Source organism: Rousettus aegyptiacus, unplaced genomic scaffold (assembly GCF_014176215.1).
Source record: "Rousettus aegyptiacus isolate mRouAeg1 unplaced genomic scaffold, mRouAeg1.p scaffold_m13_p_15, whole genome shotgun sequence".
NCBI classification, from domain to species: domain Eukaryota; kingdom Metazoa; phylum Chordata; class Mammalia; order Chiroptera; family Pteropodidae; genus Rousettus; species Rousettus aegyptiacus.
In genome coordinates this window covers 39,546,966-39,571,149 of record NW_023416290.1, presented here as the reverse complement: position 1 = coordinate 39,571,149, position 24,184 = coordinate 39,546,966, and the positions used below count along the sequence as shown (strand labels likewise).

At 35.5% G+C, this 24,184-nt stretch overlaps 1 protein-coding gene and 1 pseudogene across 2 annotated transcripts in view; one reads left to right on the top strand and one right to left on the bottom strand.

Moving 5' to 3' along the window:
• Positions 1–24,184, top strand: part of RSPO2 (R-spondin 2) — a 137,856-nt gene that overhangs the window by 58,521 nt on the left and 55,151 nt on the right. For both annotated transcript variants that reach the window (XM_016165106.2, XM_016165102.2), the window contains exon 3: positions 10,144–10,332. In XM_016165106.2, the coding sequence (XP_016020592.1) occupies positions 10,144–10,332 (189 nt within the window). The remainder of the gene's footprint in view (positions 1–10,143; positions 10,333–24,184) is intronic.
• On the bottom strand, positions 4,765–5,590 carry LOC107520889 (annotated as a pseudogene).

Here is a 24,184-nt window from a genome sequence, read left to right as displayed (position 1 = left end):
GATTCAAACAGGTGGCTTATTTTATACAATATAAGATATGATTCTTCCCTTGTTTCAAAACATCATATATCTTTGGGAAAATTAGCAATCTTAAACCAATCTTATTATTATTTTTTTCTGATTTTGTCAACGAATTGGTGTTATTGGTGGTAGCCATTGTAGAAGCTGAAGAGCTTTTGATTCTGGTGGCATATTTTGCCCACTTTTATAGCTTAATTTCATGATGGGTGTGTTTTGATCCTTAAATGTATACTCCCATTACCTGTCATAATTAAAATCTAGTGTAGAGATACACATTAAGATTTTTGTGTCATAGAGTTTATAGGAGAGGGGAAAGGAATAATTCTTAGAGGGCTTGGCTTCCAAAGCGAGTGTTAATTAGGGGAATCACTTCATCATGTCATCATTTAGAGAATTATATATGCTAAACTGAGGGCTCATGATTTTAATTTTTCATCAGGGTCTATACATAGCTATGTTTTTTTTTTTTGTAAATGTGTCTTTTTACTTGACTTTGGGTATTAATGGCTCTTTTTAAACTATGTTCATGGAGAATTTCTAAATCCCACTTAATTTATTTGAATTTTTATGCTCTACTTGAGCTTCTCACTCTAGCATAGGCTTGAATATGACTGACCCTTGATCAGTGCGTAAAACTGGCATGTCAAAGTGCTAATTTTAGCATTCCTTGCGCTTCTCTCTGTGGCATGGAGTCCTGAGGATCAGGACCTGATGGATGCCGATAAAAAGTCATTTTGACTGATGTGTGTTCATTCTGAAGCTCTATGGGGACATCTGTAGCTCCTATCACCAGATGGGCAGCCCACATCTGCTTCAGTTACTTACGTTTTGGGTAAAATATTTTGAAGGGATACTGCTTTGACTTAGGGTAAAATGTGTTGATCTAAAGTTATTTTCTCTCTGACGACTGTCATGGTCGTTTGCTTTGGTACATAACTCCAATCTCCTCCAGTTTTGCAGGCTGTCTTGAATGTTAATGATGTTGTGACGTGTTAAATAAGAAGGAGAAAGTGTGTATCATGTTCTAGGCAGGTCTGTTGTGCCTTCAAACAGACCCATTTAAGCCTCCTCCATCCACATTTATTTTGCAACGTTTCTTGGTTTATCATCTTTCCTCGACCTACAGTTATGAGTATTTTGGGCTTCCTTGTGACGTCTTAGTTAAGTGACTCTTAAAGCCCATATGCCATGCCTCATAGAGGCTTTCTGCTTCCCCGTGCTGTGTAAAAATATATCCTATCGAGTGAACCACACTATGGCCATAATTAATTGTGATTGTAAATGTGCTTCTGAGGTGCCAATCTATGAGGATCAGGGCTCAAATGGTGCTGGCACTGGAGAGTAATTAGAAGACTAGAATCATGATAATTTTCTTTGTTTTGTTTTTCAAGATATAAGTACTTCATGTGTTAAAAAAATAAATCTGTGGCTCTATTAACTTTCTTCCTTCATATTTTAAAATCTCCTAGTAGCTTTATTTGAATTTTTGTACAGTTCAATACATACTTTTGTAGGAGAAGCAAAATCCACCTGATTTAAGACCTTTCTAATCCTGATGTCATTAAGAATAGTCATCTCTAGAAATGATTTCCATATTTGGGGAGCTTATTAATTTTTAGAAATATTATTTTCCCAAGGAATACTTCTAGAGATAAGGATATATCCAGTCTTTCATTCTTAATTAATGTATTTTAGGGGGATGAAATGATATTAATTATAAAATAATATTTTCAGGCAGCCAATTAATATGGATTTCTCAAAGCTAGTACTTTGAGTAGTTTTGTAAGCCTTTTACCTAAAAATATTATCTATTGAAGAACTCATGACAAAAGATAAAAAGAGATTGAGAAAATATGATTTAATTAGAGGTTCCAAAATTTTGAATTTTTTAATACAAGTTTGCCCTTTATTATTATGCTCAAAATTTTTTTCTAGATTAAATTAATGTTAATTTAGCCCTCTAAAACTTTAATGGACATGTAGAAATGTATCACTGTCTAAGCTTCTTTAACATTGTTAATTTTAACATTTATTTTTGTCTAGGGCATGATGATTATAATGGTGAACATCTAGAACACTAAAATTTGTTGTCTTTGTATCAAAGATCAGATTACATGTTTTATGGTAATATTTTCTATAAATACTTAAAATTTAATGTAAAACTAAGCAAAGTATCCTGACAGGTTTTTCTCATTTAGGTCAAATCTTGTGTGGCTCCTAATCCATGAGCTTGAGTGTTTAGTTGAGTTTGATCTCGGAAATACACACGATTACAGGATTGCTTTTTATCCCAATGGTGCCAGGCTCTAGTGGGAGGATCTATGCCCAACTTGATTTGCAGAGGATCCGACATGCAAGTCCTCGGTATTGCTGCTGGAGATAGGGTTTTTGTTTTTAAATGTGTGTCTTAACTAAACAAATGAACAAACAAAACGAACAGACACAGATACAGAGAGGGTTGAGCGGTGGGTGGAATGTACAAAAAGATGAAGGAGATTACGAGGTACAAACTTATAAGTAAGTCACAGGGATGTAACGTACAGCATAGGGAATAGAGTCAATATCACAATAACTTTGCACAGTGACAGATGGCTACTAGACTTCTTCTGGTGATCACTTTGGAAGGTATATAAATGTCGAATCACATGTGTATATCTGATACAACACTGTATGTCAACTCTAATTAAAAAGAGCTTTATATTCCAGAATAGAAAAAAAAAAGTATGTTGAATTTGAGGTTGAGTAGAGACAAATATTAGCAATTTTATGATAAGCTTGATCAATGAAATTAATAATAATTATTCATTTAAAAACCTATTGAATTTGTAACATTATTTAACCAGCAAATATGGAATAAGGCTGAGGTACCAACAGCCAATTGTTCAGTCCCATTGTTTTCAAAATTAGAAGTTTGTACCTTTGTCAGGAATGGATGCTTTCACCTAGAAGGAATTCAGATTTCCTCTTGCTTGGCAAAGGCTAACTCCAGAAACAGGGGAACACTTTTAAAAAGTGTTAGGAGTGTATTAGAAACAGATGGGCATTCAACACCTTCACAAAATGCTGTATGGGATAAAATGTGAATAACTGAATTTGATTTAATAAAGGATCAAGATTAAAATGCTAGGATTCATTAAAAAAGAACTTCCATTGCAGTTGAAGAGGACTACAAATCAAATAATTAGACTCAAAAGTAACTACTTACACTGTTTTTCTCTCTCCATATACTTGTTAGTGACATAGGTATTGTTATCTGGTTTCTGCCTCATGATTTTTCTTGTTTTCTATAGCCACATATTTCTTTCCCTGTCAAGGAGATATGTGTGGATTTGTGTGAATACCACTAGCACCTTTTTGAGAAGTTTTCATGTTTTATGCGATATATTTCATCTTTAGAATTTTGGGTGGGTCTAGTTTTAGAACAGTGTTTTGGTTGGAATGAGGACGCTCTGGATCTCAGCAGGCTTTAGGGTAGGAAAAGTTGAAGCTTACAGAGAGAGCAAATAAACATGGTCATCGGAGCCGGGAATTAAGATCTGTTTATTCACCTGCACACTTGAATTAAATCTCAAAGCAATAGGCAGAGCCATTTGACTTATTAAGATCCTGACAAAATAAATTACTCTAGTCATGTTTAAATGTCTATGTTGACCAGACTCTAGATACAGAGATTGGTGTCATTACCCCATAATGGATGAAGTTTTTGTTAAACTGTTAAGCTACTGATTTATAACACAGAGGCTACAAGGATAGTAGGCACTGGTTAATTAAACTGAAAAGTCTATTTGAGGTTTGGGGCACGAAGCTTCAACCTGCAGAAGTTGTGTGCTCGTGTCCTTCAGCACTGAGGAATATTCTTAACGACTAAAGACGTTTGGTGGGAAGGAAGAGAGAGCACTTAGGTTGGGTGTGGCTCACATCATTTCTGTTTAAGAGAATTCCTCACGTGTAGGGTTATAAAGATATCTAAGATATGGACTCAGGTAAGTATTCCCTAACTCATTTTCATTAAGTCAGTCAAGGTTCAAGTAAATAAAGCAGTGCTTTCAATGATTTTAAGGATACTCTTAAATAAATGTAGAGAACAATTTGTTGACTGTGAAATCTTTGTGATGAAGATGAAAGCAGGCATCTGATACATAAAAACAAAACAAAAAGCCTATAATTTATGCTAATTCTCTTAGTTCTGTAATTCTTTTTTCTTCATGCTTTTTACTATGGAGTGTGATTTATAGTGATAAAGAGCTCTTGGTTTAACTTTTGAACTGAAACTATAGCTTCAGCTTTAGTTTGTGATGACTATGGTAAAGAGAGCCTCCTGCTATTTGTGTAAATCTTTTATATTCTCTTTTTACTTACGAAGCTAAGTTTGGGATTCGGGTTACCTTGATATTGCTTTTTCAAGTCTGTAGTTAACTCGAAACGCAGAAGGCAGTCAGCAAACTGCTCTCAGACACGTTACAAAGGGCTCTGCAGTGTAGTGCTGCCTCCCATGCAGCTCCAGCAGCAACCCCTGCCCTGGCCTTCGTCTTCCGGCCGTTGCTATTGAAGGGCTCTCTCTTTCACAAAAGTCATAAAGTACTCCAAATACCGGGTTCCCTTCTTAGACAACCCTGAAAATTAAAATGAGTTGGGGTTTCCCTAGTCACCACCTCCTCTCACTCAGCTTTCTGCACCCTATCTGCCCTCTCCCCAATTTTCTTTTTTGACGTCTGATCTTATTTATTTGTTACTCTTAAAATCTCATTTTTGACTAGGCTCAGAGGTAGAAGCCCTCAGAGAAGACAGTCTATATCTCTTGGCCATCTGTTCCTGGTGTTTCTCTTTGGCCTCTTTCATTCTCTTGGCAAAAAGGTTAGCATATTCTGTGGCCTCTTCCTTATTTTTCTTAGTCTGCTGTTTCTTCAGAGCAATCTCCCAACGTTCATGTTTCAGGATGCATGGAGTGACAAGACGCTGCATCTTGGTGCTTTGGCCCTAGATTTCTTACCATTTTTGTTTAGGGGCTTTCTCTCAACATTGGTGGATGTCATCTTCTTTAGAGAGATTGATAAGTTTGCGGATTCTGCTGGCTCTTTTGGTCCTTAGGTGACAAGGCACAGTAGTATCAGTGAGACCAGGAATGTCTTTCCTTTTTTCACAATGACCAAATTGAGAACATTCAGATTGGCATCCACAGTGTAACCCCGAATAGATCTGTGCTCTCTTTCCCCAGTCCTCCGTGATCTGTATATAACAGGTATAACCCTTACTCAGTAGCAGGTGGACATGACTGGGGGTCAAGACACCCTGCTTTATGGGGAAACCTAACTTCTTGTTCCCACCACTGATTCAAACCACATAACCCTTCCATTCTCCACCCAGAGCATCAGCAGCAGCTTCTGTGGCCATACACTTCTCATAAATGGTCCGAAGTTTTCATTCATCATCCACTTTGTTGGGCTTCTGGCAGCCAGTGGCTGGGAAGGAGATGTTCAGCTTCATCCTGAAGCAGCCAATCGTTTCTGAGGCACCACGAGAAAGAGCCTCTCCCCAATTTTCACCCTTTTCTTGCACAGAGAAGTTGAGCTGTAGCCCAGTTTTTTTTTTTTTTTTTTTTCTAAACTTGTATGTTCACTGCTTGCATCCTGCTCAGGACACCAATAATGATATCAGAATAAAACCTCGTCAGAAGGTAGCTGGGGAAATTCTAAATTGTATAGGTGTATTTTCACTCACCTATGTGAAAATGCTTGTAAATCATAATGATCTCATTAGAGTAAGGTGTAACAGAAATCCTAGGATGAGTATAAAAGCAGGAAAATGGACCCAACCGTGGTGTGTAGAGTGAAGCGAGAGACGTGGCACAGGGATGGAGTGCCGTAGGTGTGCGAGGAAGAGGTCGTACAGGTCCGAGTTATGAGCTTAATGGAACTCACAAGAGTGAGGGTTAGAATTAAGTCTGTCGGACAAGATATTATCATGAAAGCTAGAGGAGGAAGAAGACTTTGAGCAATGACTCAGTGCATAGGAGTTGTGATGACCAGAAACTGAGAATAAAGTCCTGAAGTGAGGATTAAAACACTAGTTGTGGTCGTTTAGTCTTTGTGAAAGTAGCGTTGGGGATAATTTAATGGGTGGCAAGTAGAGGCAGTGGATAAAACTGACATTTTCAAGAAATATGACAGTGATATTGGTCTGGCTCATTGCTATGAAAAGATGTTTACGATTTTACTGAAATTGAGCAAGTTGTGATATTGCATGTAAAGTATGATTGCAGTTATGAAAATTATAAATTACATATTATATATGCATGCATCTATAAAAGGATATCTGAAAAATTTTATTAGGAATTATAGCCAAGGTGATGATTTTTCATTTGAATTATTTTCCCTCCATTATTACAGATTTAAGAAAATAGCGTAGTAAATGAGAAATCATTTGGGAAGCATGCATAGGTTTGTAAGCAAGAGAATGTCCATGAAAAAGATTCACTATACAGATAAAAGCAGTTGAACAGGTGATAGAACAAAGTCTTAGAATGGATGTGAAGAAATAGTTCTTAATGGTCCTGATCTTGGTCCTTAATGCCTTGATTCTTCTTTGGTCCCGTCTCTGAAAGGTAAACTAAGCCCTGGTTTTGGGATGTCTCTGGAAGAGAGACCATAAGGTCAAATTAGGGTCAAAGGCAGGTAGAGCATCTTGTAGAACTCAAATCTATATGGACCCGCTGCAAGTAGCTGTAAATACATTGGATGATGAATCATTATCAGTAAAAGATGGGTGTGATATACAAGGTGCTTTGTTGTATAGCTGCTACTCTGAATACTTATTGTTCAATGCTGGTTTTTTTTTTTTAATGCAAAAAAAAAGATTATTTGTAAGGCGAACAGGATGTAGCCTCAAAGCTAAAAGTTTGAATAATTGATGAGTCTTCTATTACTTCTTGCTTTTTGTGGGTTAACCCAATAAAATGAAGTCACTGTGACCTTTATATATTTTATTATATTTATGGCCTTGCTTGGTATAGTTGTAACTAAAAATTACATGAATTTTTCCTATTTTAGAAATTATAATGGAATTTTAGATTGTATCATTTCTGAATTTTATATCAGGGCTGGAAATGGTATTTTGTTTCTTTGAAGTTATCCTTTTTTATTACCAGGTGTAATGAATGTCATAAGGTTCATATATCAATTTTCAGATGCTATTTCAACATTTACTAAGTACTATCCCCTCATTGTCTCTCCAATAGGACATTTCTGTTATTAAAAAAATACATAAAAGTAGAGTATCTTATAGGTGAGCATCCAATATAGTCTATAAATCCTCAAAAGAGAGATGATTACAAGCAACTACATTACCCTGAAGTTATTGTATGGCCTTCCTTCCAATTTTTCTTCTTTAAAAATTGAGATATACTTTACTTATAAGTTATATGCATTATTTATAAAAAATACACAGGTCTTAAGTTAATTTGAGTGCAGATGACTTTTGGAAATATATACATTTGTGTAACCAATATTCAGTCAAGATGAGAACATTTCCATCACCTCCTGTAGTGGGTTAAATAGTGTCCTCCACACCCAAAGTCATGTCCACTTGGAACCTCAGAATGTGACCTTATTTGAAGATAGGATTTTGCAAATACTATTAAAGTAAGGATGAATCTGAGATCATACTGGACTAAGGTGGGCCCTAAATCCAATGAGGATGTCTTTATAAGAAACAGAAAGGACACACGGAGTCACACAAGGAAGAAGGCCACGTGAAGATGGAGGCAGAGATTGGAGTTACACTGCCACAAGTCCAGAAGTGCTTGGGGCAACCCGAAGAGGCAAGGAAACATTCTTCCTTGGGATCCTCAGAGGAAGCATGGCCCTGCTGACGCCTTGATTCCAGACTGCTAGTCTACACAACTGAGAGCATAAGTCCTGTTGTTTAAGCCGCCACGTGTGGTAATTTGTTCGGGCGGCCTTGGGAAACTAATATACCTGCCAAATATTCCACTGTCTGTTCCAGTCAGTCCGTAGCCCTCAAGGCGTTTAGTGTTCTAATTTCTGTCACCATAGATTAGCTTTACATGCCCTTGACAGCAGTATAAATAGAATTATCAGAACATACTTCAAAATTTTTTTTTTTTTTTTGGTCTGGCTTTTGCTGAACAAAATGTGTATGAGTTTTATTCACAGTTGAGTCAGGATCAGTAGTTTAATCTTTTTTATCATTAAAATTCATATTATGAATATATCACAGTTTATCCATTCTATTCATGACCATTTGGATTGTTACCTCCTACTCATATTTTATACGATTATTACATCTGTTAGTAGCTGGTTTAGAAGTTATATATTACATCTGGTTCGGAAGTTATATATGACATCTGGTTTAGGAGTTATGTATTACTTTTTTTGTAGTTGCTATCTAGAGTTTTAGCAAGTATATTTAACTTAAAGTTTAATTTATATCGATCTTCATCACTCATAATAAAGAAATTTTGAATGCTTTAACTTTGGCTTCTCTCAAGTCTTCCATGTTATTGCTTTTGAATATAAAATATGTATTATTTTTAAACCATGGGAATTAATCATTATTTTTTTAAATTGATACTTTTATAGGTATACCAACATGCTTCTCAAGTGGTTCTACTTCCTTCTTGGTTCTGTTTTATTGTCCCCAATATATACACCTTATTAGTTCTTTTAGTGAGTGTTTCTGATTAATAAGTTCTTTGCCTTTATTTTGGCTGAAAATGTCTTTATTTTGTCCTCATTCTTAATATATCATTTAATTACTTATGGAATGATAGTTTGATAACTATTCCCCAGCATGTTGAAGATAATATTCCATTGTCTAAGACTTAATGTTTCTGGTGAGAAGTCTGCTGAAAGTCAACTTTTTATTACTTTCCAGATAATCTACTTTTTGTCTCTGGTTTGACTTTTCTTTGGTATAAATATGCTGTGTTCCAATGTAGACTGATCTGCTTAGGTTTCTGAATTTTTCATTTAAGAACACATTCCTTTCTTTAATTCTGGAAACTAATTAGCCATGATCACTTTGAATATTATCTTACTCATTCTCTTTATTTGATTCTGCAATATCTAATCATGTTTTGGAACTTTTTCATTATATATGCTTCTTACCTTTTTTAGCTTTTTTTCTTTATCTTGTTTTGTGCTATAGTTCTTTAAACCTCCAGTTAATTTTTTCTCTTCTAGTCTACCGTTCAACTTGTCCATTGATTTTTTTTTTCAGTTTTAGAGTTTTCATGTCTTTTTAATTTTTGCATTATTTATATGATACTGCTTCTTCCTATGTTATTTCCAGTTCTTATTTTATCTCTTCAAATATTCTAAAGATACTCATTTAAAAGTCTTTCTCACATTGTCATATTATTTCTGATTCTGTAAGTATGAAATGTCTCTCTCACTGAGACTAATGACTCCTCTCAATTGGGGTTTTCTTGTATATGCAATTTGTTCTTTTCGATGTTAAAATGTTTTTTTTACAAAAGTCCCAGATCTCAGAATTCTAAAAACATTTAGGGTAGTTTTATGTTTCTTTCCTTATGGGATTTTTTTTTTTTTTTTTTGGATTTGGACAAGGTTTTTGTTATCCTCTTGACTCAGAACTCCTTACTGCCTTGATCAGTTAAACTTGGATCCCACGCTTGGCTGTCTTGCAGATTTGAGGTACTTATTTCTCATGGGTTATGTTTTCTCTCCTTTACTCACCCTAATCCAGGGTTGGAGTCCTTCTCTGGCTAGTTTGAGTAGGAGCTTCTAGTGCTTATTTCATGAACAAACCACCCTCATAACGCCAGTCTATATAGAGAGCCAAGTGTCAGCTCTTCAAATGCACATTTCTTGGTCTGGATTCAAGACCCTGACGTGAGGTCTACCTCTGTCTGGTCTAACATCTCTGTGTGCCACTCAATTTGAGCTTCTAGCCTCTGAGTTTCCTCTTTGTTTCTAAGTTTGATTGTTTATTAATCATATTTATTGAGGGTGGTGGGTGATACTTTGTTTAGCATCCCTGATTAAAATAAAAGAACAAGATGTCTTCTCAGCATGTTATATGGACCAGTAAACTTATCATATTTATATTTAAACATGTTTTTTGTTTTTTTTTCTTTTACAGCTAGTTATGTATCGAACCCCATTTGCAAGGGTTGCTTGTCTTGTTCAAAGGACAATGGATGCAGCCGATGTCAACAGAAGTTGTTCTTCTTCCTTCGAAGAGAAGGCATGCGCCAGTATGGAGAGTGCCTGCATTCCTGCCCGTCAGGGTTCTATGGACACCGAGCCCCAGATATGAACAGATGTGCCCGTGAGCAATCAACTTTTGTCGACCCTATTTTACTGTTTATGCAACTTGGGAGGAGCTAAGTTGAAATTTTTGACTGAAAAAAAAAAAAGGGATGTATTTTTAATACGCTGTAGAACTATTCTAAGCTTAAACTTCGAAAATAGAGTAGGGTGAGATAAGAACACTTTTAACTTATCTTTTGTATAGAAATATATGGCACTGACACAGTTTTTCTTTCTCTCTCTCTCTCTTTTTGATTAAGTATTTTTCCATAACAAACATCTCAAACACAAGCTTATTAGGTAGATCTTTGTAAGGCATAACTTACTCAGCACTTACAGAGAAAAAACAAAGGGAATTTAAATACTTTTTTACTGGGAACATTCTCTCCAGTTTACCACAGTGTCTTAGTCTCTTTTTCTTCTACTTAATTTGTAATACCTTATAGTCTAATTTGTAATTTATGCATTTTAGATTTCTGTGAAGCACCATTACCCATTACTGATAAAAGATGTAACTAAAATATTCAGTTTACTTCAAAGTATTCTGAGTTCTAAGTTTACTAACTAAAAAAAAAAAAGAGCTTATTAAGGAATGGCATTCTTACATACATACATAGGAATGCAGGCACAGTTTTTCATCATTTTATCCAAAAATCATTCATAGAACACTAGGTAAATAGTAAAAATTGGAATTAAAAAAAATTAATGAGGACATCTGTTTCTTTAAGGAATTCAAATTGAGGGGATACAAGGGATAAAGAAAAGGGGAATGTGGAGTGAAATGACAGATGGGTAAGAAGTTTAATCATAATTCAATACAATAAGTGCTAATCAGTAGGCAGCCATTGTGTTATGGGAGTAATTTAATTATCTGCCATTAACATACTGTGTATGTGACTATTAAATCAGCTGAGGTCTTTGGATAGGAAGGGAGTTTGAATTGTATCATCTAATGACAATATTATTTTGGAAGATGGCAGAACTAGTGGAGGGAGGTTAAATACATTCTAGACAGAAGGAACCACACATGTGTAAAAATAATGTGCTCAGGTAATCAGTCTCATCTGAGGTGCTGTTGATATTGTGTCAAGGCAATTTGTTCAACATCGCATGGACATTTATCTTCTATAGTCCCTGCTTATTAAATGTCTTTTGTACCCTCAGATCCTTGTGACAAGCAAAAATGTCCCTGGATATTTTTAAATACTTCCTAGGAGAGTAGTACCCATCTGCGGATAAGAACCATTGAGCAGTATGTGCTTAGTGAGAAGTGTGGTTGGAACTGAGGATGGGAAGGGAGGCTGAGTACAATTGATGAAAGTTCTTCAGTACCATGCAAAGAAATCTGGATATTACCCCGGGGTTTCGGACTAAAGAAATTGCTTTATTGAAGATAATTACAGCAGAAACAAGGGAGATGAATTGAAGAGGAATAGAAAGTAGAGGAATGCTACTGTAGCAATCTCAAAGTAGAACTAGTGTTCCGATGAAAGGGTGGGGTAATGAATTCCAGAGACGTTTAAAATAGAACCAATAGGATTTAGTAACTAATTTCACAGAGTGAAGAGAGAGTCAAATTTAATCCTGAGGTTTATAGCTAAAGTGACTGAGTGAATACTTGTGTCATTAACACAGATAGAGTTATATAGGCTTAGAGGAAATTTGGATCTACTTCCCATTTCATGGATTTTTTTTTTTTTTTTTAGATTAATAACTAGAGGAGCACAACTCCCAAGAACTATCAACAGGCTGGCCAATTTTTGCAAATATGTACTTTATCTGTAAGGTGTCTGATTTGGGCTACCTAGCAATTTATCTCTCATAATATTTGTATTTCCATGGGCGGATGGGTCCATCTTGAAATGAGTCCTACTCAGATTGCTTTAGTCCCCCTATAGGAGGATTTGAGCCCACAAACATTCTGTGTATTTTTTTTCATTCCAAGATGAAAAAAAAAAATACACAGATGAGGCAGGAATGTAGATGGCTCTAGGAATTTATTCCAAATTCTAGGCCTAGCATTATACATGCTGTATATGGACGATAGGGTGACCATGTAATATGTCACTCAACCTGGGACATCAGGGAATGAAAGAGGGTGCTATTAATAACTATGTAGGGGCATTGGGTGTAAACCAGGACTGTCCTAGGCAAACTGGTATGGTTGGTCACTCAATAATACCTCAGAGTGTATCAACAGGTCTTCCTTAGATGCTCCCAGGCAGGGGTCAACATGAACATTTTGGCTAAGGGTCCCTTTTCTCATGAATGGAGAAAAGAACAGTGACTATAAATCATACTTGAAAAAAGAATCACTGTGTGAGAATTGGTTTACAACAACAACCGTACTTATTGTAAGTGAAACGTAATCAATGTTGCAGTTTAGTGATCTAGAGGAAATCATTGCTTGTCTGGTACAACAGGCAATGCTTATTTACAAGGCTCCTGTGAAGCAAAGTGGAAGTGGAAAATTATTTCTTAATTCTGAGTGTATAAGTGGATGATCATGGTTCTTTCATACTAACGATTTGTGTTTTTTCATAGATATTTTGTGTATGTTGCATTGTTACTTGTATTCTATTCAGAGGATGAGATAGATTTAAATTGGAAAAGCTATCACAGACTGAGAATCTGAAATCATATCCACCTTTTTTTTTTTTTTACAAGATTATTGCTCAACAGTAGAGAAAAAAATTATTCTGCAAGCAACAATAGCTTTAAAAAATTTCTTTAAGTGGAACTAGAATAAGTAAAGTAACGTCTTTCTCCAAAGGAAGACTAGCTTAATGAAATGTTGGCTGAGGATGGCTTCTTGGTCCTTACACACTGGAACTTATAAAATTAAAACAAGCTTATAAGAAACAATTTGATAGTCATTTGAGGTATGTTGTGAAAAAAATATATACACATGTTAAGATGCTAAGAGCTGCTTTTGTCTCTAATACTGCTAGGTGATATTTCTCTTAGATTCTTTTTCATTAATTGATAAATTCATTTACATAAAAAAGCTTAATTTTGAAAATTGTTATACATATTTTTCATAGAAGCCTTAGAAAGTAATAGACTTTAAAGAATCACAAGCAAAAATTAACAAAAAAACACTACTTGAAGATAAAAGTTAACATTTTGGCATCTATCCTCAAAATTTTGTTTTTGTGCAGTTATGTATTTTTCTCCTTACAAATGTATCATTTTTCTGTTTTGTAACTTGTTCGAATGGATTATGAGCATTTTTTATGTCATTAAATATGACTGCATGCATTCTCCTGTATGGATATACCATAATATATTTAGATAATTATCTATTGAAAACTTGATTTTAGTTTTTCACTATTATAAGCAATTATATGAAGAATATCCTTACATATAGATTCTTTCTCTCACATATATGTAGTTTTACACATTCATCTGATTTATTTTCATAAGAAAAATGTGTAAACATAATACATTTTCTTCAGCTTTATTGAGACAAAATTGACATGTAGCCATAATACATATTTTAAAGACTTTTGATATATATTGCCAGATGGACTTCTAGGAAAGTTATACCTATTTACATCTTCACTAATAACAAATATTTTCCCTTGGATCTCACTAATACTGGACATTATTGACAAAAAGTATAAAAATGCATTTTTTGGTGGTTTAATGTGCTTTTCTTTGATACAAATGAAGATGAACATTTATTTTTCACATAAATATTGGCATTTTATGATATTTACTAGAACCCCTGGCCTTTTTTCTCTATTTGCACAATCGTCTTCTTGTTTGTAGTATTTAAAATTTTTTTTAAATGGAGTATCTATGTTCACAGATCATAAGTGGAGAGTTCAATGACTTATAAAAAGTGGGCACACATACATAACTGCCACTCAGATCAAGAAGAAATGTAAGCAGCACCCCGAGAATCCTTATTGTATTTCTTCCCAGTCATTCCCCTGTCTCCCCCTTCAACAAAACTATTATCCTGATTTGTAACCAAAACACAGACAAAATATTTTTCATGACACTAGTCATATTACCTACAAATTAGAAACAACCCAAATGTCCAAAAAATAGAATATCTAAAAAAGTATATCATGTTAAAAAAATATGCAGAAATAGAAATGAATGAAATACTACAACATAAATGAATCTTAATCTTAATGTCGAATGGACAAAACCATAAAAACATACATTTCAGAAATAGGTAAAATTAATCCATGGTGCTAGAAGGCAGGATTGTGGTTCTCACTGATGTGCATTTATTGAACAACTACTATGTGCTTGCTTTGGTACTAGATAACTGGAGATACAATAATGAATAATGAGTGCCTTTGAGTTGCTTGTGGTAATAGTGCGGTAATTCTCTACCAGGGGTTATTTTGCTCCTTAGGGGGATGTTTAGTAATGTTAGGAGACTTTTTGGTTATTACAACTGGAGGGATGGTACTGGTATCTAAGGGATAGAGGCCACAGATAATGTTAAACATTCTACAGTGCACAGCACAGGACCCTGCAATAAGGAATTATCTGACCCCAAATGTCAGCAGTGTTGAGGTTGAGAAAACATGGTTTTGTGGAAAAGACAGACAATTCAGTGCATTATGTGGTGAAGGCTGCTAATTATTTAGCTTCTGTTCTGCGCCAGCTACTCTATTAGATGTAGTTTTCATCTATGTCCATGCCACCCTGAGTGTGCCCAATCTCTTCTGATCTCGGAAACTAAGCAGCTTCGGGCATGGTTAGTACTTGGATGTTAGACCACCTCGGAATACCAGGTGCTGTAGATGTTAAAAAAGGAAAAAAGAAATACTCTCTCTTTTTTTTTTTTTTCAAATAAGTGTGGAAAGTAGGTAAGTAGGTTGTGGCATTTGTTTTATGGATGAAGTTACCTAAATGAAGTAACACACTTTCTAAAGGTTGGGGTAGATTTCAGCCATGAGGGAGATGACACTTGTGAAGACTGTGAGCATTTTCAGAATTATTAGGATTAAGATTTATAGGTAGAAAAATTTACATGCTGTTGCCAGTAATGAGTTGTAAAGCTTAAAGGAAAAATTTTAAACTATCAATAATAAAAAGATACTTTAATCAGCTGTGCTAAAGAAAAGCTCAATTTTATTATTTTTTTATTTTTATAAAAATTATAAAATCATCTCATTTGAAGAGATAATCAAAGAATTTACAAAAATGCAGGGTACCAAAAATTATAGATATTACTTAGGTGGTTAGTTAATAAAATATTATTTGGGGGGCTTTTGTCAGCTTTAAAAACTTTAATTTGTTGAGATTAATTTCTGAATAAAAATTCAAAATGGGCAAAAAGTAAAGAATTATGGATAGAAAAAAGAAAAAAAACACAAAAGTATAGAGTCATGCACACAAAAGTCATCCACTTTGAAGTAAAATGCAGGCGGTTGAGTACAGCTCCACAGTGTGACCAGAATTGATGCAGATTAGGTTGGTGGGGACTAGATAATGGCAGATAAATTTAGGTAATATAAACATCTACCTGAAAGCCATAAGTAGTCAATGAAGGATTTTAAGAGAATGATAACGTTATGGTTTTTGGGAATATTTTTCTTTTGGCAGCATGAAAGGTGAGTTAGAGTCAACAATGAAAGCAAGATCAATAATCTAGGTTTAAAAAAAATGAGAACAATTGTCTCCTTATTAGACTGCCCCTGGACAATCTATCTAAAATTTTGACTTTCCCTATCCTCATATTTCCTTTTGTCCTTCTCTTCTTTAGTCCTCTCTCCTTTCCTCCTTCTCTCCCTTCTTTTCCATTTACTGTATATTTTACTTACCTATCCACCTCTCCCACTAGAATGCAAGCTCCAAAAGGGAAGGCAGTTTGATCTGTTTTGTTCGGGCTCTTGTTATCCAGAATAGTATCTGACACATAGTGGGTGCTCAATAGTGTTTGTTGAATGAATAAATGAATGAAGAGATGGAGGAATGAAGAGACATATCAGGAAAAAAAATCAATAGAACTTGATAATCAATTGGAGGACATTGAATGAATGTGAAATTATTATATTGGTTTGGGAGCTGAAGAGTGGAATTTATTATGGTACAGAATGTAGGAGGAGGAGCATACTTGTTGGGGAGAAAGGTCATGGTGGTGGAGAATGGTTAGTTTGAGGACATGTTGAACTTGGGGCGATATGAGACATTCTGGGGAAGGTGCCCAACGAGCAGTTGGATGTACAGGTCCAGAGCCCTCTGAGGAGGGCTGAACTGAATCATTGGCATGAAGAAGAGAATATTAGCCAAGGTGGTGAGGGCAGAGGGGGTTCTGAGGATTCAAGGCTGGAAGAGGCTGTGATGGAGTCACCAGGAAAATAGAAAATCAGAGAACAGTGTCCCAGAAGTAGAAAGACTTAAGAAGTAGTAAGTCATCAATGTCAAAGTTGTACTTTTAAACAATAGCCGTTAACCTTAATGCGAGTTGTTTTTTTGTTATTTGGGCACTATCCCGATTGCTATGATTTTAGGGAGTGCATGTAGACTTAGGGAAGCAACCACTGCGATTGTAGACACTCTTTCTTCTTTCCCTTTGCTACAAAGCTTATTGAAAAGGAGTTTATGATAGCTAGAGGCTCCTGAATTGGGAAATAGGTGTGTGTGTATGTAAGATAGAAGGAGCCATCAAGATGGACTTGAGCCAGTTGAGATGGAGAAAGAGGAAGATGATTAGGAAACAAGAAAACTTAGTCAATTTTTCATATATAAGAAAATAATATATATACTTTTTTTTTGCCTGAGGGAGTATATTTTTAAAAGTCATTTGTAAACAAAAATTACAGAAATGAGATATTTTGTAATTCTGTATCAGTAAATTTACTACTTTTGTTTTAACTCTTTCTACTACATTTTATGATTCTGCCCTTGTGTTGGCGCTTTTTGAAAAATGTGCTTTAGGGTAAGAGAATGCTATAGTTTTTTTTTTTTTAAATGAAATGATATAGTTTTAAAAACTAGTAATTTTGAACATATAAGAAATAGTTAAATTTAACCCTCCCTTAATTTGTGAATTCCAAGACCAGTATTTAGGTGTTTTTAGAGAATTTCTATATGTCAAGACAGAGTGCTTTTAGAAACACCTGTCATTCTTAAAATGTGCATTTTAATGATGCATTTTGAAAAAGATATATCTATTTAAAATTAACAGGAATATGTTCTAAGTGATTTTAATCAAACCTGGACAACTGTGGACTATAAGTGAGGGTACACACATAATTCCTGAATGTATAATGTCTACATAATCTACATCTATAAAGATGCAGACCTCTAACAAATATGTTGATGCAACTTCAGTATTTATGGGATAATAGAAGAAATAAAGCAAAATTAAAGAATGTCTACCTAGAAATACTTACAAATGGACTGAAGACACAATAGAGTTGCATATTAAACTGACACATAATTAGACAACAGTATTGTATAGCACCATTACATAAAGTGCCACTAAAGCACAACAGGCAAATAGGGTAGGTGTATCACATAGTAGTTATAACAAGGGTCAGAGGAGGGAGAAGTTAGTGGTTAGGCGAGAATAGTCATGAAAGACCATGGAAATTGTGGGACTTAGCTATGTCCTCTCCTTCCTTCACCATCTAGCCTGGATGGCTAGGTAGCAAAGAGTGGGCATGTCAGTGTCTAACACCTGTTAAAACACTGACTGCTGGGTCTCCCACCCCCACCCCCAGTGTCCTCATCTGTAAAAACTAGGGGAGGCTATGAGATCGTCGCTCTAACATTCTGTGATTTCTATGAATGCCTTTAGAAATCACTGCCTTTTGCTTTTCCAGACCAGGCCCTCTCCTCAAATTCAAATTATAGGTGGGAATAGCTATTCCAACCCTGTGATAGGTAACCCTTAATAACCTTGTGATAGATAAACGTTTATGCTTTACTATTGAAAAGACAAGCTGAGAATGACTTAGAAATCTACCCCAGAGCACAGTATGATGCAGAGCTGAGAATGGGATCCAGCAGTCTCTTGGACATTTAATTCGTTTTTTTTTTTTTTTTAAACCATGCCATGCTGCTTCTCTTGGAGAAAACAAAATAACACAAAGCATATTTTTGGATAAGTGTTAGAATATGGCCCTTTTTAGGGGTTGGGGCTGGGGTGTCGAGCAGGTAGGTCCTCACTTATTTGGCACACTTCGAAAGGGCATTTTCTGAAGCCGGTTTCTTCTCCAAAAAGGTACATAGCCCTATAGGCTATGCTGCCGATGGCCCACACATGGTTAACAGGTTACTGCCAGCTGGAGAAAGCTCATTATTCTGAAGCGCTTTACATCATTAAGAAAGAGCTTCTACCAGCTAGTTAATAGCCCCCCATAACCCGGTAAGGTTAAGGAATAGTTCCTTAAAAAGACGGACAGGATGGGAAGTCCTTTTGTTCTCTTACAATATAATTGAGATGTTCTTACACATCAATTATCTTGATCCTTATGCTTTCTTCTGAAGAAAACCCATCTCTTCAAGAAAGCTGGCAAAATTTTGATGTATCTTTACCGGGATAAAACAAAACATTTGTTACTTTCGGTTTTAGTTTTAGGGGATTGTATCCAAAAGCTTGGTCGGCCTGGACCCTGTTTCAGTGTTGACTCTAAACTGATAGGAATTTAATTATTAAATTTGTTATTTGGCAGATCTATCTATCATCATCTGACATGTTAAGCACCTATGCTCTGTTGTCTTCATGGGGCCCCCATTCAATGGGGGTATTATGATGAATACAGTTAATAATGGTGATAGATGACTTGTCACAGTATCTGTGCATGGGGAGGCCATGGGAAAGTTTCTGAAAACTTCAGCATGGCTAGGTGAAAGATTCACATGGAGATGAGGCTAAGGAAGTAGATAGGGATGTCTAACAAGAAGGTTCTTCTGACTTCATATAGTTTTCAAGTATAAAAATCTATAATACATCATTTTTACCTTGCATTGTACGTTTACCACCCAAAGTCAAATCTCCTATGTCCCCGTATATTTGACTCCCCTTTCCCTCTGGTAACCACCATACTGTTGTCTGTGCCTATGAGTTTTTGTTTGTTTCTCTTGTTTGTTGCTTTGTTTTATATCCCACATATAATTGAAATCACGGTTCTCACCTTTTTCAATCTGACTTATTTTGCTTAGAATGATAATCTCAAGATCCATCCATGTTTTTGCAAATAACAGTATTTCATCTTTTCTAATGGCTGAGTAGTCTCTTGTATCGGTGTGCCTCATCTGCTTTATCCAATTGTCTATCAAAGGTCTCTTTGGTTATTTCTATGTCTTGGCTACTGCGAATAATGCTGCTATCAATATCAGGGTGCATCTATCTTTATAGATAAGTTCTTTCAAATTTTGGGGGTAGATACCCAGAAGAGGGATTGCTGGCTCATATGGTAATTCTAGTCTCAATTTTTTGAGGACACTCCATCCTGTTTTCCTTAGTGGCTGTACCAATTTACAGTCCCACCAGCAGTGTATAAGGGTTCCTTTTTCCCCCACAACCTCTCCAACACTTGTTATTATGTGTCTTATTTTTAGTTTTTAAAGTACTTTCATTTAAAAGCACATCCTTTTATTGACTCCTGGCAGTCCTATAGTATTATTCCATTTACAGAACAGTAATAGACATTCTGAGAAGTTCACTAACAAGTGCAGGGTTTGGCTGCCAAACATGGCATGGCTGAGACTATATTTACTTTTATCATCAAACCAGATGGACAGACATGGCAAAGTTACCTTCATAAACACAGATCTCAGTCCATAGGACTAGGCATAAACGTCATGCAAGTTTCAGCCCCAATGCATTGTATTTTAAAATTATCCTCCCTTCTTTCTCTTCACCTACCCCCTTCATTGATAAGTCGATGGCATATGTAATTAAGAAAAGCTTATAAAGATAGGATGGAATTTTGACCTATTGACAATGGATTATGAAGTGTCAGAGTAAGTGTTCCCACATCTAGGAACTAAATTTCAGCATCCTCATATTCATTCGATATTTGTCTTACACACAGGATCAGACGGTATATATAAAGCATTATTAAGCCTCTTTAAGCTTAAATGCTATTATTTGATTTGAAAATGAAACCCTTGTTTTTTCTTCCTTTTCTCTTCAATGTGCCTCATGAATTTCAATCATTCTTTAGTCTAGGAGTCAGCAAACTATGACAGTGGGTATAATCTGGCCTGCCGCCTTTTATGTGAGGCCCTTGAGCTAAGAATAGCTTTTAGGTTTTAAAGTAGTTAAAAAAAAAATCAAAAGAAAAACAATATTCTGCAACATATAAAAATGATACTAACTTTAAATTTCAGTGGTCATAAATAGTTTTGTTGGAAAATTGCCACCTGTGATCATCTACGTATTGTCTGTAGATGGCAGACAATAGAACCGAATGGTGTAGACAGACACCGTATGGCCCACAAAGGCTAAAATATTTACTCTCTGGTCCTTTACAGGAAAAGTTTGCCAGTTCCTGTGTTAGCTTATTTAGAGTGCGAAGGGATTAAGAGGTTCTTTCTGTTTTCCTTGGATGGAGGTTGATTGGAGGGCAAGACATAGATTAGCTTACATAACATATGCTTTTCCGTTTAGTTGGGTGGAGAGATCTGCCTTTTCCAACATTTGGAAAAATTCAGCTAAGACTCAGGTCTGAAGTTTATTAAACTGCTTTGATTCCACCTTACTATAGAAGGGTGACAAGCTACCAAAAAAGGAAAAGCACAAGTTGTAACCAAGATGAGAGATCTGCTACTGGCAGGAATTTAAAATCTGATAAGAGATATTAATTTGGTTTATAATTTTTAAACATTTTTCATTGCTATCATATTCCTTTCCTCCTTTATTTTGAGATTGTTGCCCTCTGCTTTCACTCTCTTTAAATGGAAAGAAAAAATCCCTTTAAACACCTAGCTTTGTATTCCCAGCAAATGTGTCCAAGTTTTAATTTTGGTTGTTTTGAGAATAATTTCAAATGTGCATCACTTAAATATATGAGAAATGAAGCTAATAGTTTTATAATTCCTCATTATTTGACCACATGATTTTATACAAGCCTCAATATTTCTTCAGATTTCATGTGTGTGGGTGGGCAAGCTATAATTTTTAAACATTCAACTATTACAGTGAAGCTACCAGCAACATATTTCATAAATTTGAATTTTGGATTTTTATTTTAATGGACTGTTGTAACACTAAGTTAAAATGAGTCAGGAAGAAAAAAAATATTTTTTGATTATATATATATCCTCAGGAGTTAAAATAAAGGGCACTTTTGACATGTAAGATAGAATTCTATGTCTATCTAAAAAATAATATATAAATTTCTGGATGAAGTCCATTCATCCTACTTAATTGCAGTTTGACTATTAAAGTTACTGCCAAGACCAGGATTTTACTCTCCTTGTGGTCACTGCCCTAATGGCCATGATAGGCCATCTTTAGCGCACTTCATGAATTGAACAGCTTCCTTGTGCTTGGAAGGGGGCACTGCATGTTGAAGGGTGGGCTTATTTGGCTCTAGGGAGTGATACAAATTTTATGTGGTACATTTTACTTAATATTTTCTCATTTTTAATCTGATACTCTGAACAATCATCTGACATAGGTATTGGATGGATGGTGAAGGGAGGAGGGCACAGAGAGGATGTAATTCCCCCACTCCCAAGGTCAAAACCAAATCTGAATCTCTGTTTTCCTAAATCCTGGTCTCTAATGTTTGAAGCAGATGACTTTCTACATAGGTATGTATTCAACAAACAATCATATTCAGTTTGTTTGGCTGCATGACCTAAACAAGGGTAGATCCATTATATGTATTACAGATTATGTTTTTTGAATAATATATGTAATTGATATTATGTATAATTATTTTAAGAATTACAGTATAGTTAATATGTATAAAATTAAATTTTATTTGTTAAAATGATCACACGTACATATACACATGCATATGCACTCCACGTGGAGACCCTGGTATCTTGTTTGCTCTTCCTTCCATCCACCATCTTGGACTGTCCCAGTTGATAACGTTTTACACTCATAATAGCTCACATCCTTTAATCACTAATTACACAGCAGATATTGTGCCAGGATCTTTGCCTCTATTCAGTCTCTGAATCCGCCCAACAACTCCAGGAGACAGGGACTGGTGTTACCTCTTTTTTATAGATGAGGATACTGAAGCAAAGAGAACTTCACTGACTTGCCCACAGTCACACAACAGGAAGTGAACCGAGGTTCTAACCGCATATCTGTTAACCATTATACTGTTTGAGAGACCATTATTTTCTCAACATAGCTTTTATTTCCTGCCTTTGGCTCTTGTTCTGAGTGTAACATTCTCCACTTGGCATAGTTGCATTACATTCTATGATAACTCTCCCAAATGATAAAGGCAATTTGACTTACACCCATTCCAATACCCTGGATCTTCTGTTAACTTGGAAATGCTGGTTATCTGTGTCATCACTCAAATTGTTTAGTTTTAGGTATGAAACATTGAGTCTTGAAAACTTCGATTTTTGTCTTTTATTTTATGTAGGTTGAAAAATAATGAAGATTCTAATGAGCTGTGTGTAACTACAGCATATGACAAGTAATGTACTTTTAGATTTTAGGTCATAATTTTCATCAGTTCCTATTCTAATGGAATTACTGCAAATGTACATATTAGAAATATATGATTATGTAACATAAAACTTAAAAGTTTTATTTAGGGATATTTACAAACCATTACAAATTTTAAGAGGGAATGATAAACAGTTGTTACAGAAAGCGAAAAATATTTAAACAATTATAAGAAACCTCATTAAGTTGCATAGTCTAGTACTTTCCTGGTGAAAAAAATGCTGAAAGCCTAATTTTAAATGTCTTTTAGAACACCCTGTCTCCTTAATTTCTGTTCAAAATTTAGCATACACTGAGCAGAGAAATCAAAGAATTTTCCGAGGGTTAGTTTGATGTTCTTGGATCCTTGGAACTGCAATCTGAAGACTACATGCCCATAATGGGTGTGAGCATCTGCCACATTTTAAGTAGAGATGCTTGTAGTTGGCAATAAAAGGCAACTGAGGAACGATAAGCAGTTAGATTTTCAGGGTGGGTTAAAGCAGTCCGAAGCCCACAGTCCTGATGATCAATAACAGAAATAAATTCCTCAGTGTATGAGGTCCTCTATACCTCATTGATTTCTTCCTTTTCTCCAATAATTGATTGTAATATATAGAATTACATTTTTTTTGCACAGTTGGGTTTAACAGAGGTTGGTTTTTCTCTACTTTCAATTCAGGGGATTTAATTTTTTGTTTGTTTTTGCTGAGATATCCAGTTAAGAGATGGTTTTTGTCATCTAGATTTTGCTGGTAAGATAAACAAAACTAACTCTCCCAGTGTGCCAAGGCCTTCAGAGAGCTGTGGGACTAAAGGAAAAGGGGATAGTTGTGGATTTTTGGCTTCTTTCAGTTTTTACCTTCTCCATGACTCAGTTTGTTGGTCCTATTGATTCATCGTGACTCCTTTTCCCATGACTGTCACTGAATATGGAGCCTGTCAGCGGTTTTCTTTACCTCCACTCTCTTCCTGCTTTCAGGAAGCTCGATTTCCTGAGAATATGCACTTTCCAGCTGACCTCCATGTATACTTTAGAGCAGTCACATTACCCCATTGCCAGTCTGGGCACCTTTCCTTTTCATTCACTAAAGAGCCTGACGTACCTGTTCATCTGTGCCTTTAGCTGTTCCTCATGATGCCTGTCTCCTGGTGGCTTTTACTTGTTGAAATGAGGGAACAAACCAGAGACCATCTTGGTCACATTGCTCTCCTGCTCAAAAACCTCATTACAGTCAGAGCAAGCCCTAATTTTGAACCTAAC